Here is a 16,079-nt window from a genome sequence, read left to right on the forward strand (position 1 = left end):
TGGAATTTATGGAACACTTATATTTGCAGTTTTTTCAACTCCACTTCAGCACTAGATGTCAATGAAGAAAGCTCACAAAAGAAGAAATGCTTCCAATTCGACACAAGTTTTATTACAGTTTAATTTCAGGCAGAAGCACTTCATATTCCATAAGGTAATGAGAAATGCTCAGTAGTTAAGAATGATTTCTTTTTCTTCAGTAGCTTTACAGACTCTTTACATATCAGAAAAAAATCCACACCCCAAACCCCCCAGCTTAATTCAAGAGGATTATTCAAAGGATGAAAAACTACAAAACTGCATATAACAGGTGTCATGCTTGCAGATACAATAAGGAATGGGCATCTGCATGATCAGGTCTGCATTCGTAAGCAAGCAGACACCAGATGTTTACTTCAGAAAAAGGATACAATGGATACCCAAGAAGCACATCTCATAGGTCACAGAATGCTTCACAAAGACCTTAAGAACAAAATGCAGTAAAAGAGGAAAAGCCAGTGCTTTGTCTGGGAGACTGGAAGGTCTACAGTCAGTCTCTGTATTGATAAGGTATTTGTTGAACAATAAGCCCAGATGATGAGATTGACGTATAGCAGGTCCACCAAGTTGCAACAAGCAACTGTGGCATGATTTCTGCCCCTCACAGCAATGGTGTTAAGCTACTCTTCAGATATTAAAGGGGCCATAGAGGGAAGAAAGTCATAAAGTGGACAATATTATAGGAGCTTAAGCACCTCCTTGCTTCTGTCCTGAATCATAGCAACAGAAATATTGATAAGTATTATTGACAGTTATTCTAAAATTCATGTTCCATTTTAACTGCCCTACATCTCCACACACTGAAAACACCCAGCTCCAAACCACAAAAACGTTCCTAGCTTCTGTTGAGTCTAACACAGTTATTATAAAATATATTACTATAAATATTAATAAATATGGAACATACCTGCCAGTCAAATATCCAACAGCAGATGCAGCATAACAGGCCTATTGAAAATATTGGAGTTAATTAGACAATTATTATTATTTATACATTTCATGATATCTTGTACATAACTTTCAACAAATACTGAAAATAAGCAGATACAGATTTTACCTGATCATCAGAGCTTAAATGTAAGTAAAAGCACCCCTTCACCCTTCCCCATTATAAGGTGTGTTCATGAGGGTTTATGTGCAAAATGCCAAGACTGCTCTCTACATTGCAGACTCCTGTTTTTCCAGGACATTACATCAGGAATATTTGGGATTCAAAAAAAACCCCAAACCCACATATAAAAGAAAACCCCTAAAACCAGGGAAGCGAAATGAATACAACAATGTAAGAAACTTCTGCCTTCTGGACTAACACAGAAGAGGGACTTGCAAGACAAAGCAACAAACAGAAATCCAGCCATCACTGGAATGACTCACTGTATTTCAGAAATTAACAAAAAGCTTGAAATCACACACTGGAGAGACTAATTAGAAAATTAGGGATTATCTTTTACAAGCTGAGCTGCTGAAGTACTTCTCACTCCATTTCTAGTACCACGCTTAGCTTTAGCTACTTTGATATTTTAAAGAAAAACTGCATTTTGAGTAATTTTCATAGAAGTTATGCCTACAACTCATGTTATCATAGCTTATAATGAGTATTATTACAGCGTATGTTTTCATACCATTCCTGTAGCATATTTATCTAGTATTAAGCAGTCAGATATAAATTTCACCTGGTAACAAGACAATATGTGATCAAGTACAAAGGAAGCTTACAGGTGACCCACGAACTCCAAAGGATTCACACCTGTGACACTGCCAACTCCTTCATATTCTCATGCTTTTGTCTTGAATTCAGCAAGTTCTAACACTTAATGAAAAAACCCCTCATTTTATAATTTATTTTTCTCCCTTTTTTTTTTTTTTTAGTAAGCTCCTGGCCTTGGAGCCTGCCTATTTTTAAATAGAGTTGAGATTTTGTGTTTTAGTTTTGAGAACTATTGTGCTAAGATGAATACGTAACAAACTCCTCCTAAAAGTTTACAAAGCTACTAAATATTTTCCTCAAACCTAAGAAGAATTCTAGATAACACAGCATGCTAGAAATCTCAGCTTAAATGAGTGAAACACAGATGTCTTATAAGCTTTTGCATGGAAGGAGAAACTGTCTTTAACATCTTCATGCTCCCACAGATACAGACCAACTGTGTGCGCGCAAAAGCATGGAGAGGAATGAGAAGAAACCCTCAGTTTCTTTGCAGCATTAAGATAAGGAATTGTTGACAAAAAAAAGTACATTGGCAATAAAAATCTCTTTCTGCTTTTCATATGCCTGACATGAAGAGGAAAAATGCCAGTAAAGTTCAAGAATTAGATAACAATTTGATGACATATCTGTGTGCAAAAATTCAGAAATATTTGGAGTAGGTGTTACTAAAAAATCTTGTTAATGGAGCTCAAAGCATGGTGTTTCATCTCCATGGCGAATCTAAACCAATCATGTTTTAGAATTGAGTGGCAAAATAAAGTAGTACATAGAATTTGGGTTCACATACAGTCATTGCCATTAAAGCTTTTACTGCTTCACTCTGCAAGGAAGCAACATAACTAGAGCTATCTGTATTTAGAGGAGAAGAGACTGTAAATAATTTAAGGTATGCTTAAAACACTTTTTTTGTGCGTGTGTGAACAGTATGGACAAAAAAACACTTTACTGATGAACCTTGCACCCTCACCACTAAAATGTGAGTGATGGCACTCTATCTGTTAAGGTCACAACACAGTTTATGAGCTTAAACCAGATCCTGATGTTCCTCAGAGAGGCAAGAAGGCGCAGGCATATAAAATGAGATTTCCTACCAAAACCACAATCCACATTAGGAAGAAATATAGGAAGCCTAGACGCAGGCACTAAACTCAAAGTCTGCAACCATCCATGAGTGCTGGATTTGAACTGTAGCTAAAGCAGAGGCCTCTTCCTCCCATATAACTAGAAGTACACTAAGAAGGGTTTAATTAGTCTGATTTCAACTCAAACATAAACAAACTAATACAAGTAAACAATGCTTAAGCATTTTTGTACCCAGTGGCCCAGTTGAAACGGTACAACCATGCACAGGAGCAGTTCTGAAGCCCCTATGTTAATTGTACATAATGCTCAATGTTCCGGGACTGGCCTATAGGGCTTGGGATCAATTTACTACAAGAATCTGCTGTATAAACCTGAGCTCAACACATGGTGTCTTCTGGTACCACATACCACTTCAGAGCGGGTCTGGAAAATCAGGTCACAGATTGAAAGCAGCAATTTCAGAATAATAAAGAATTTGCTTTAGAATAATAAATTCTTGCTTTTAAGAATTTAAAAGGCCAATTACTGGTCACTGAAAAAGTACCACTTTGAGACCTGGGAAAACATGGGTTTTGCTTTAAGTAAAATGGCAATGGCTAAGCAAAAGATAAAAACAAAACAGAACAAAAAAACCCCAACAGATGTGCAGCAGGATAAGGCACCTGTCTCGGCCTGGGAAAGCACCATCCAGCATGGCACAGTCCATAGTCCAGGCACAGAGGACAAGGGGTAAGATCTGTTCAGAGACCAAAACATTGTATAAGAAGAAATCTTGAATCTAAGGAGTGGAGAAAAAAATGCCCACTTTGTCTTCAGCTGCCCTTACTGAAGGGTCCTCAAGCCTAATCCCCTTGACAGCTAGCACCATCAGCACTAACCACGCTGCACCAGCTCCAGCATATTGTATACTCATGACTAACTTATGATACGATTATCAAGAGATTGTTTTGAATATGTACTGATAATTATTATGAAAGATTAAGAACTAGACATTAGCAAAGTGTGTTGTTAATGAATAACAATCATAACAATAATGGTTTTTCCTGAAGTTTAAAACTGACCTGGGTTATCAGTCTTCTAAACAATCACAGCAACCTCTAACTACCCAAGGACAGATACACAACACATGTCCCATCAAACTGCAATATAACTAACTATTCAGTGTCCAAGGGGCATAGAGGACATGGGTTAAACTGCTTCTAGAAAACTTATATTATAGACGCAGGAGACAAGCTAATGGATATTGGTAGTACTACCTAGCTTTTAACTTCATGCTTTAACCTGGTCTTTCTAGTCAAACAGCTTATTCTGCAGTTTTATGAGCTTCTGCTACATCTGGCCCAGAAATGAGGCAGAAACTCAACCCCTCAGATCATATACAGCTGCCTTTACAAATAAAGGAAGCAGCTGTATACACATCCTCCATAGCCAGACCACACAACTAATAAACTTAGACAATTAAAGCTATGACATGCAAATATTTAGTGTATCTTGAATATACTGTGTATAACCTTTTTTCCTCTCCTCTGCCAAGTAATTACTCTGTCTTCACTGAGGACAAAGAACAAAACCAAACCCACTCCAAGATACATCTTTGTTCATCCTTTTCCAGTGCCCAAGAGACCTTCTGACATTCTGACATTAAACCAAGTCTTCACGTTATTGTTACTCCCCTAAGCAAAAGTATTTCACCATTTAACCAGTAGAATGTTTTCTGTCTTCTGCACTCCAGCAGAAGAGAGTCAAGTAAAGAGTGATAACTAGGACAGCATGTCATTTGGCACTGCAAAACAGTCTTCTCTGTTAATTACAGACACATGAGGAAATTAGTTTTAATCATGTTAATAATAAAAGCTAAAACTCAGAGCCTTGCTAAATGGCCTACAGGAATAAAAAGACTGTGTTGAATTCCCAGTCCTTCAAAGGAATCAAATACACATTTTAAATATATTTGTGTATGTTTGCCTCTCTCATGTGTTACAGATTTTTCCACATAAAGACAAGCACTCCTTTATAAATTCTCGTATTTCAATATAAGGATGTAAGGATTAGACAGCAAAAACATACAGCTTTTGACCACCTGATTTAGAAGAACTACTATTATAATACTTTGTTGTGCCTGGGAAAATCCATGAAGGCTATGAACTATGTGGTGAAAAACGAAAAGAGAACACTGCTGAATACTGTGCAGGTCCAGAATATTACAAGGAGTTCCTAGTAAAATTCTAATTAATGATGTTCACGGAGAGACAGAACCCATAAACAAGTTAAAACACAAGAAAAATCTCCTGATAAGATAATAATCAAACAATTTATTTATCTGTGGGCATCAGAGCATGGAAAGCTGATGGTCCATTTGCTAGCAGTCCAAGAGCTAGCAACTACCTAACCAGCTTGCGTAGCAATCCTTGAAAGTGAGGTATAAACCCAAGGTTCTTATGTTCACCCTCAGACCACGTAAGAAACTACTGAATGCTTAAAGTGCTACTATTGGGGAAAACCAAACAAATCCAGAAGTACTGGTATAACATCAACATGCTAATGAGGTTCAGTCAAATTTTGGATACCTAGACAATGAAGTTGATATACATATATAATTAAGAGAGTCTAAGGATATGATCATGCTTGATTTTGAGTATTCAGAAACATTACAACTTTCTATGGTTTGCTGTTCGGGGACCTTTTAAAACTCAGTTAAGGGGAAAAAAAGATTATCACAAGAAGGGCAAAGAATGCACCAATACGTTCCAGAATGACAGTAACTGCTTCTCTACAGGTTCTTTTAAAGAAACGTTCAGAGACCACATTCTTGATGTAAGAAAATGTAAACTGGATTTCATTCCATTGTAAAGTAGTTAAAGGATTGTTCCTACTATAGTTCTATACTTACAGCTTGTTCATTTCTCATTCCTACATATTTTATTCCGACCGCTTGGGCTGCAATTGCGATTTCGGTGACTGGAATACCAACAATGCCAAACATGTATTCAACATTCTAAAAAGAAAAATGTTAAAAGAAATCAGAACTGTTTCCAAAAGATAGCTTTAATAAGCACATACCAAACACAATCATACTAACTAGACGAGCAGTCTAAAAATAAATTGTAACAACAGATATATATTCTCACATAAGTTCACAGGCCACTGTGGGAACATACACGATGCCAGCTTATGTTTGCAGCTCAGTCCTGTGCAGTTGTGAAAGCACTGGATTTTGGTGGCCTACGAGCAGTGGAACAACAGTTCAGCCCAGCTCCTCAATATATGCATGCTTTGTACTTTTTACTGACCACTTCTTACTTGGGATGTCTCTGCTACACCATTTTCCTGCTTCTTACTATGCAAGCCTCACGTCCTCTGGAAATTCCTTGTTGCGTTTCATGTTTTCATACTTTCACAGAAAATCAACAACAAAAAGGCCCCAGGAAAAAACTGCAGCACCATGCCCAAAGAAACTTACAAAGAAAAGACTACGCTTATTTTTGTTACAACTGAACTACCTTTTCGTGTGTAACAGGCCAAACAAAAAGCCTTTTATGGAGGCCAGTATCAGTTCAGCGCCATCCCAAGTTGAGAGACAAGAGAGAGTTTTGATAACCGTAAAGGTGGATCAGGAGGCGCATAAAGCTGCCACAGGAACAGGGCGGTCGGCTTTGCTCGATGCTAACGGGGATCTTGAGCTCGGGAGGGGACAAGCTCGGGAGAAGCCAAAGCTACGCGAGGGCTGGGGAAAGCCGCGCGGCGTCGCCGCCTCACGGCTGCCCACGGCGGCACAGGGACGCGGCGGGGCCGGGCCAGGCGGGGCCCGATCACCGGGCTCTGCGGCGGGACCTCCCTCCTCTTCGCGCAAGCGCTGCCCACCCGCTCCATCCGCCCCGGGAGAAAGGCGGCGGCGGCGGCGCCGAGGGCGACTCCGGCCGCGCACATTCGCCTGCCCCCAGCCCCGCGGGCACCGGCGGGAGCTGTCCCTGCCAGCTCGCCGTAGAGATCCTGCTTGCCGGTCTCCCCCTGCCCTCTTACTTGAGCCTTGAGGGACTCGGCGATGAGCTGGGCGCCGCTGACCTCCTCCTCCTGCGCGGCACTCCCGGAAGCCATGCCGGCTGCGCGCCTCCCCAGCGCCCACCGGGCGGAGCGCCGGGACCCCCGGCCGAAGGTCGGGTGCCGTTGACTGGCACCCCGCCCGACCAATGAGACAGCGGAGGGGGCGGGCCCTGCCAATGAGACAGCGAAGGGGGCGGGTCCAGGAGGACGCGGATATACACCTCTGGCGATGGCTGGAGCGGGCACCCAATCAGAGGCCGGGAGGTGGGCGCCGCCCCACGCCGCTGCGGGCACCCGGGAGCGCGGAGCAGCCGCCAGGGGGCGGGAGCGGCGCGGCGCGAGGCTGGTGACGCGGCCGTTTAAACGGTGATTCTGAGGGGTCGGGGCCGGGATCGGAGTCGGGATCGGGATCGTGCGGGCTCGCGCCTCGCCGAGCGATCAGCCTCAAACGGGGGGGGGGAACGGGAGCGGGTGGCCGGGTTCGCTGAGCAGGCTCCCGTAGGGCCGCGCCTGGCGTGCGGCCGCTCGACCTCGGAGGCCTGTGGGAGCCGCAGGGCAAACCGCGTTTGTAAGTAAGGCAGCCGCCTCTGCAGCGTGACCCGACTGCGCTCTGGAGCTGGTCGGAGGTTGCTGACACAGGGCGGGGCGAAGTGCAGGCTGTTTCAGATGAAGATACCTGCTGCCAGCGTTCGTGAGGAGAAACGGGAGCATAGTGTGAGATGCTTCTCCAAAATCATCGTACAGTGGTTTGGGTTGGAAGGGACCTTAAAGATCAGCGAGTTCCAACCCCTCTGCCGTGGGCAGGGACACCTTACACTAGACCAGTTGCTCACATCCTATATGAAGGACGGCATTTTACCTGGCTCTGGCCGTCTTCGCCATGCCAAGTGCAGGTGTCTGAGAAGTGACACAGTTCAGAACGTTGTGCCCCACCTTCTGACTGGTTGTGCTGCCATCTGGAGTTGTGCAGGCTGAACCGCTAATAATGGCAGCATTCAGTTCTCCTCACTCGTTAAGTTAGTTAACATAGATCTTTTAATCATGAGACAAGGTATATGCCAGGAACCCTGTGAAACGTATAAAACTTATTGTAAAACATTAGATTTGAATGGGCAACATTCTTTAAAAATAGATTGCGCTCTGGATAAAAGCCAGGAAATTAGAGCACAGTTACATAATGCATTGCACACAGAATAAGCATTTTTCAGAAAAGGAAATGCAAGGTACCTCTTTATATTGAGCTACAATTGCTTTGCAGAAACCCTCCCCAAACTTCCTAAAAAACTCTATACAAAAATACATATATGTAGGGGACATTGTTTTATTCAACATATTAGAATGGCAACAACATCATGGATATTACTCAAAACCAAAAAAGACTTAACTATTTTTTCATAGCAATTTTATTTTTCTACTAATAATTCTTATTGTTTATGTTACTATATCTTAACAGGCATTTGCTGTTAATCACTTGGGAGGACCCAGACTAATGTGCTACTTCTGTTTTTCAGTCTGTTGGATTCTTGCGAGTATAAAAGTGCTAAGAAGCAGGGTATGTATTGTTTTTCTCTGTGTATACATCTGTATATGGTGAGAGTTGACAAACTTGTAAGTTTCCAGAGTTGTTGAAAAGTGAATGAATGAATGCTTTGCTTCACAATGTACTGTGATTAGTTGGTTCTGGAAAACTGAATAGGAAAACAGTCTGCACGGGGACTGGGGAAGTTGTCTCCTTGATATCCAAACTTAAACACCACTCTTTCTACCTTTTGTATAGAACTGTAACTAGAATACTGTGACTGCCTGACAGTAATACTGCGTTGAAATACTCATATTTGGGTGAAATGATTCTACTGAAACATGTCTGCCAGGCAAAAGACTACATAAGTCACAAGAAAGGGACAGAAAAAGATGAAATTCTGAAGCATTTCAGTTCATGAAAATTTCTTTTAAAGTCGCAGCTCAGGTGAGGTGACAGCTCTGTAGACCCAAAGCAAATAAACTTCTCTTCGACAAAAGGATTTATTAGTGTAGCATTTTGCATTACAAAAACAAACAAAAACCACCACCAGAATGGGGCTGAGACTTCCTTGGAGCCTCAACAGCCTATAGGGTTGAGGAAACCCTGATGATATCCTGATTTTGGCTGGAAAGGTTACTGTCTCCAAGCTCACCTTTGGGCTTGTCACGGCTCTCCTTGTTAGAAGCAATCCATTAGATAGAGGAGTTCTGTTGTTTAAGCTGTCATCTAAGGGAAAGGCAGTAGGGAGCACTCATGTAAGTGCTCAGACGCCATCTGTGGTACTAGCGGTAGTCGCTACCAAGGGTAAGGACGCAGAGGAATTATTTTATTTGGCCCAGATTCTGCCAGATGGGATTGTGTATTTGGATGTTCAGTGCCAAACCTGCTGTGCATCTAAACAAGGAAGGGATTCAGGTTAGTACTCTGAGAGTTTCAGACCACCAGAAAATAAGCCATGATGGGGAAAAAAAAAAAGTAATTCTTCAAGCACATCTGTAAAACAGATTTTGTAGAAGCCCATTAACTGCTAATTTTTTATGTTGGTGTTTTCAGCTTAGAAGGCCAAAAGGCTAATTTTGTAACACATAGCGATTCCATCCTGTGATCTGAAACTCACCAACTTTTTCCATCACTAGTAATGATGAATTCTAATTACATCTTAGTTGACAACTTCATTGAGGAACAGCTGACTAGAACCCATTCCTATCCTAAATAGGTGTTTTGGCTCTGAAAGGATGGCAGAAATAGAAAGGAGTTTTGTCAGTGGAGTGCAACACTGTTTATTTTAAGTGGCTTCCTTAACTATGAGAGGCTTTCTGCCTCTCCTCTCCTCTTCCTCCCCCTGCTGCTGCTTTATATCTTAACATGTACTTTGGTATTTCATTTGCAGAGCTAAGCTACATAGGACAAAGTAGGATCCTCTATTCTTGATATCACCGCCCCATAAGTACAAAGTGTTTTCCTCCAAATGCAGAAGAGCAAGGGTAGCTTATTGTACATCACTTCCAAAACTGTTCATATAAATTGAGTAACTTTAATTTATGTTGACAGAGATGCCAAGGCTTTATTCTGTTTTTATTGTGCTCCAGGTAACTTTAAATTTACCCTCGAAGGCATGTATATATCGACACTTTGGTGAAAATGCTTTTAAACAGGGCACAGTTATTTAAAGCACCAACGCAGTTAGATTTAAGGTTTAGAAACAATATGCATGTGATCACTCAGGAATTTAAAAACAACATGCTCAGTTCAAATGCTGCTGAGAGTCTTGGTTACAGTCCATATTTAATAGTAAATTTTAATTCCTGGCATGATTTGTTGATCAAGCTCTCTCCACCCCACCTGTTTATTTTTTTTTCCCTCTAGATTTCTGGCGTACACCATGGTGGCTCTGTGCTGGAAGCTGTCCCTCTGCTTTTTTTGCTATCAAGTTGTCTCAGGAAGAGTTAAGAGGGAGGGGCATTATATTGCTGCTGTGTACGAACATGAGTCCATACTGAGTCCTAACCCGACAGCCCTAGTTGATCGACAGTCTGCGCTGCAGCTCATGGGCAGGAACCTAGACATCTATGAACAGCAAGCAGTGGCTGCTGCAAGACAGGTATGCCACAGCTTAGTAGCAGTTGCGTGTGTCCTATGTTTATGTAGAGTAAGTGCTGTTTGAGGATAATCTTTCACATTTGTGTTCCCAGGCAACTAAAGCCATATTTACATACATAACTATGATCTGGTTTTTCAGACATTCTGACCTGCCAGCAGCTCTGAAAAAAATCAGGCCAATTAGCAGCTTGCCTGGCTTGAGTTATTCCAAGCTTGGAAAAACACGCCTATAGTTATTTAGTATAGGGGAATTAATTTTCTATTTTGGTCTGAATACCCAGCTCCTTTCTGTTTTCTTAAATAGAATGTTTTTATTGAAAGATTGTCTTACAGGCAGCTGTCTTTGGGTTTGATTTTATTCCAGTGCTCTCAATGGAAATTCCTGAATGTTTCTAAAAACTAAAGAAGTTAGATGCTTTGGATATGAATGTTCCACCATTAACAACTTTGTGGAAGTAAACTTTTCTATTCCTTTCTCCTACCCTCCATGGAATGGTTCTCAGTCTAAATACATTTAGAGGAGAGACACTAGTATTTCTGGCTGTTCTGATGTGCAGCTTCCTTTCCTTGCCTCCCCAAGAAAATCCAAAGCTGGTTATAGTCAGAGGACACAGAGAAGAATTGACTTGCAAGTTTCACACAACTGTTGTTCTGGAACAGAAGAATTACCATTCTTATACAGTTTGAAAACATTAATTACTTTTTTTTTTAAGATGTTCAGGTGACACATCTGACAGTCCAGAAGCATAACAGCTATTTTTATGCAGTATGGCATCCAGGACACATAAATTATCCCAAAGCCGTAGCATAGTAGCACATTTGGTCAGACTTTTGAAAAGTCACAGGAATTTGAGTGTCTGATGCTGTGTCTGATTTAAGAGGAATTCACCCCACTGAATTGTTCATTTCAGATCTCCCTGAACTTCAGGTTGAGCCAGCCTAGCTCTGGCATGGCTACATTTCTACTAGAATCATAGAATGAATCATAGACTGGTTTGGGTTGGAAAGGACCTTAAGATCATCTAGTTCCAACCCTCCTGCCATGGGCAGGGACACCTTGCACTAAACCATGTAACCCAAGACTCCATCCAAGCTGGCCTTGAACACTGCCAGGGATGGAACATTCACAACTTCCTTGGGCAACCTGTTCCAGTGCCTCAGCACCCTCACTGTAAAGAACTTCTTTCTTATATCTAACCTAAACTTCCCCTGCTAAAGTTTAAACCCATCACCCCTTGTCCTATCTCTACAGTCCCTAAGGAAGAGTCCTTCCCCAGCATCCTTGTAGGCCCCCTTCTGATACTGGAAGGCTGCTGTGAGGTCTCCACGCAGCCTTCTCTTCTCCAGGCTGAACAGCCCCAACTTGCTCAGCCTGTCTTCATACAGGAGGCGTTCCAGGAGGCCCTCCTCTGGACTTGCTCCAACAGCTCCACGTCCTTCGTATTTTGAGGACACAGAACTGTTCACAGTGCTCCAAGTGGGGTCTCACAAGAGAAGAGTAGAGAGGCAGGATCACCTGCTCCGACCTGCTGGTCACGCTTCTTTTGGTGCAGCCCAGGATACAGTTGGCTTTCTGGGCTGCGAGCGAACGCTGCCTTGTCATGTTAAGTTTCTCATCAACCAATACCCTCAGTAGCATCATAAAATGGTTTGGGTTGGAAGAGGCTTTAAAGATCATCTCATTCCAACCTCCCTGCCATGGGCAGGGCCATCTTCTGCTAAATCAGGTTGCTCAAAGCTCCATCCAACCACAGTCAACCTGTTTCTGAAATCAATACTCCTGGTACTCTATCCAACCCCATATACCTAATCAAGGTATATAGACTAGATTAAATGATGCTGCACCTTTGACACGGGTACAGCACCTTTGACAAAGTTCATCTGCTAATAGCGTAATTCTGAAAAAAAATTAAGGCAAATTTTAACGTGGTTAGTCTTCAACCTGAATGATACCATTTTCATGACTCGTATGAATGGAGAATACTTTTGTTAAGAATTTCAGTGAAGTCTGCTCTTATTTGCATGCCTGTAATGTCCAATAAGTTATTTTCAAGGTAAGAAGTATATGTCAGGTTAAATAAGCTTTTTTCATACAAAGAGTTATACCTACTATGAAGTCAAGAGAGACATATTTTGAAACTACTGTCTTGTCAAAACATACTTGGGTTGTCCTTTACTTTCTTTAACTCTTTTTACCCATGAGATTCCTTTTCTCCCTTTCGTATCTAGGTTGGTTTTCCTTTGCCTACAAAACGTGTCTTTGTTTTACATGCAGGGGGCACAGATCATTGTTTTTCCTGAAGATGGAATCCATGGCTTCAACTTCACCAGAAGCTCCATTTATCCTTACTTAGATTTCGCTCTGCATTCACAGTCTGTGAAGTGGAATCCGTGCAGAGAGCCGTATTTGTTCAATGACACAGAGGTAAATGTAGGAACGATATCTGCAGAGGTGGAATTACTGAATGCTAGATTTGTGCTCCAAGTAGGAAACTGGCTGTAGTCGTTTTGCTTAGGGAGGTAAGCAAGAAGTTCCACAACTTGTAGTACCAGGTTCTGTTTTCATGGACTCTCAAGTTTATGCAGGTTTCATTCTTAGCAGAGGAGGGGTTACATGCAAGAGGATTAGCTTGTTTATGAACCATCTGGATTTGTCATCTCATCCTCCCCAACCCATGAAATGGTAATTATTCTCTAATAGGATACATTGTGTGATTTAATTTGGAACAGCATTGTTCTATATAAAACAACATAGCTGTATCTTCACTTTTGATGCATTCCCATGATGCAGTTGTAATGACCTGATGACATCAGAACATTCTGATTCAGTGATTGTGTGTGAAACGATTAGCACAAATAACAGGACTTGACCTGCTATAATGTAATAGAAGTCACAACTTGGCACAGACCAGGTGTGACCTGCAGGGTACAAAATTGGTATTTGCATCGACTGTTCTCAACCTGAAGTGAAAATAACCATGTTTAGTAATACAAACTATTCTTATTAACATTACAATAGTCAATATAATGAAAGTAATTATGCAGGTGCCTACTAAGCAGAATTTGTGTGCAGACATTAATCAGGGTTGTAAATGGTGACCTACTTCACCCTGTGAGTCTTTCCTATCTACCAATGATGATGGGCAAGCAAGCAAGCAAGCAAGAGCTGAGTTTGCCATTCAGATCCTATTTGGAGATTGCAATGCTGTCAGTCTTTGGTACATACAACCTATGGTGTGGAAAAAACATCCCAGGAATACTGTAGTCTGTAATTTTTTGTATTTCTGTTCTATAACTATGCAAAGTCTATCCATTTACATCTCTATTTCTCTGAAGTTGTAGCTATAAATCCTTTTTTTCTTTTTTTTAATTTTAGATTAAAAATATCTAGTTGTAGGAACAAGCCATTACAGGTGCAAATCAGTGAATCATAGAATCACAGAATGGTTTGGGTTGGAAGGGACCTTAAACATCATCTAGTTCCAACCCCCTGCCACGGGCAGGGACACCTTCCGCTAGACCAGGTTGCTCCAAGCCCCATCCAACCTGGCCTTGGGCACTGCCAGGGATGGGGCAGCCACAGCTTCTCTGGGCAACCTGTGCCAGCGCCTCAGCACCCTCACAGGGAAGAATTTTTTCCTAATGCCTAATCTAAATCTCTCCTCTGTCAGCTGAAACCCATTGATGATCATAATTAGATGTTTGCTGTTCTAAAGGCAGACACACAGGTGAGTTACACTGCCTTGTCAAAGCTTTCAGTTGACTTGTGGTGTTTTAAACCATTAGTGATCCTGCAACAGTCAGAAGTTTCTGAAAATTAATACCCTTGAAATAGAGAGGTTTATTTACTTAATTCTCAGGATATAAAACCCAGATTTTTTTTTGTCAGTGCTATTTTTAAATTAATATCTTAAATATTTTTCAGTCTAGAAAGTTACCAGTTCCAGATCATCAGAACTTTTAAATTTTACAGATATGGTCAAATGTGTTCAAGTCCAGTTGAAAATAATAATTTGAAAAGTGTTAAATAAGTCACAGCTGCTTAAGTAAAACTTACTCCTCCACATTCTGAGGTGCTTACATTTCCCCCTGCTGTTCTCCAGGTTCTTCAGCGTCTGAGCTGCATGGCACTGAAGAACAAAATATTCCTTGTGGCAAACTTAGGAACTAAGCAGCCCTGTGAGCACACAGATCCTTACTGTCCCTCTGATGGAAGATACCAGTTCAATACCAACGTGGCGTTCGATGCTGACGGCATGCTGGTAGCCACATACCGCAAATACAATCTGTACTTTGAATACGCTTTTGATACCCCGCCAGAGCCTGACTATAAAGTCTTTGATACCCCTTTTGCTGGCAAGTTTGGTATGTTCACTTGCTTTGATATACTTTTTTTTGAGCCTGCAGTGAACCTCATCAGACAATACAATTTGAAACAAGTTGTATATCCAACTGCCTGGATGAACCAGCTCCCACTCCTTTCTGCTGTAGAGTTTCAACAAGCTTTTGCGACAGCTTTCAACATCAATATTTTAGCAGCTAATATCCACCACCCAACCTTGGGCATGACAGGGAGTGGCATATACACTCCAGCCAAATCGTTCATCTACCACAACATGGAAAGTTACGGTGGCAAGCTCATAGTAGCAGAAATTCCTGTGATTACCACAGATCATGAAACCAATTTGGAGAGTAATGAAAGAGTCAGAGAGAATTTGCATCACTCATGCAAGACTTTTATAGGCACCTCACTGGATGATCAAGTTTGCTTTAGGGAGGAAGAAGAGACCCCCAGCAGAGTGTCAGAAAAAGGAAATGAACAGTTAGTCCCTGTATTTTATTCAGAAATGATGTATGACAACTTTACTTTCGTTCCTGTATGGGGGGAAAAAGGAGAGCTCCAAGTTTGTGCCAATACCCTTTGTTGTTACTTAAATTATCAGAGAGCTGATTTAACCGGTGAATTATATGCTCTGGGAGTTTTTGATGGGCTCCATACAGTGCATGGCACATACTATGTCCAGGCCTGTGCATTAGTAAAGTGTGGTGGTCTCAACTTCAGCACTTGTGGAGAGGAGGTTACACACGCCACTGCTCTGATAGATTTCCAGCTATGGGGAAATATGAGTACCCGTTATGTCTTTCCTTTACTGCTGACATCTGGTATTGCCTTGGACTTTGCCGATCACATGGGCTGGAAAAACAACCACTATTTCATAAGCAAAAATAGAACATCTTTTGGCCTACTGACAGCTGCTCTATATGGACGATGGTATGAAAAGGACTAGCACAGATACTTGATTGAATCAGAAAACAGCTGCCTGTATGCTCAGAGCATATATCTTAACGTAGGTTGTTGAACATCTGTACTTCCTAAAGCTTCAGGTGTGTTTGTACATGACTACTGATTGGATTTCACATTTGAAATAAGTGAAGCACTTAACCTAAAAGGCTGTAAGTATCATCTATACCTTGGTAGCTTAAGTCCTACCAGAAGTAAAAGAACTGCCTTGCAAGGATAAAGGCTTGTTGTAATGTTTCGAGATGTTTTATACTGGGAAAATAACATTTCTCATTTCAACAGAA

General features: G+C 41.6%; 2 protein-coding genes across 8 annotated transcripts in view; one reads left to right on the forward strand and one right to left on the reverse strand.

The window, feature by feature from the left end:
• The window catches only part of HACL1 (2-hydroxyacyl-CoA lyase 1), a 23,751-nt gene extending 16,794 nt beyond the window's left edge, over positions 1 to 6,957 (reverse strand). For 2 of the 3 annotated variants that reach the window (XR_003994797.1, XM_030509866.1), the window contains exons 1-3: positions 6,851 to 6,957; positions 5,721 to 5,825; positions 947 to 987 (exon numbers count right to left, since the gene is read on the reverse strand). Coding sequence is in view for 1 of the 3 variants with exons in the window: in XM_030509866.1 (XP_030365726.1) it covers positions 947 to 987; positions 5,721 to 5,825; positions 6,851 to 6,925 (221 nt within the window). In the remaining 2 variants the exon portion in view is untranslated. The remainder of the gene's footprint in view (positions 1 to 946; positions 988 to 5,720; positions 5,826 to 6,850) is intronic. The other variant, XM_030509996.1, reaches the window with a different exon arrangement.
• BTD (biotinidase) lies at positions 6,794 to 16,079 on the forward strand. 5 transcript variants are annotated; one of them, XM_030510368.1, is made up of 5 exons: positions 6,794 to 7,237; positions 8,383 to 8,423; positions 10,260 to 10,494; positions 12,769 to 12,918; positions 14,597 to 16,079. In XM_030510368.1, exons 3-5 carry the CDS (start codon positions 10,276 to 10,278, stop codon positions 15,779 to 15,781), a joined length of 1,554 nt encoding a protein of 517 aa, XP_030366228.1. In that variant the 5' UTR covers positions 6,794 to 7,237; positions 8,383 to 8,423; positions 10,260 to 10,275; the 3' UTR covers positions 15,782 to 16,079. The 5 variants fall into 5 exon arrangements, with proteins under 5 accessions (XP_030366228.1, XP_030366064.1, XP_030366316.1 ...); XM_030510204.1 differs by having other exon boundaries at positions 7,164 to 7,237; positions 8,325 to 8,423; XM_030510456.1 differs by lacking the exon at positions 6,794 to 7,237 and adding an exon at positions 7,240 to 7,585.

This window comes from Strigops habroptila, chromosome 1, assembly GCF_004027225.2.
Source record: "Strigops habroptila isolate Jane chromosome 1, bStrHab1.2.pri, whole genome shotgun sequence".
NCBI classification, from domain to species: Eukaryota; Metazoa; Chordata; class Aves; order Psittaciformes; family Psittacidae; genus Strigops; species Strigops habroptila.

Excerpts from the sequence above, each read along its gene's own strand:
- BTD (XM_030510368.1), top strand. The coding sequence starts at position 10,276 with ATGGTGGCTCTGTGCTGGAAGCTGTCCCTCTGCTTTTTTTGCTATCAA. Across the intron at positions 10,495-12,768 it reads CAGTGGCTGCTGCAAGACAG|GGGGCACAGATCATTGTTTT; the intron begins GTATGCCACAGC and ends TTTTACATGCAG. Across the intron at positions 12,919-14,596 it reads ATTTGTTCAATGACACAGAG|GTTCTTCAGCGTCTGAGCTG; the intron begins GTAAATGTAGGA and ends GCTGTTCTCCAG.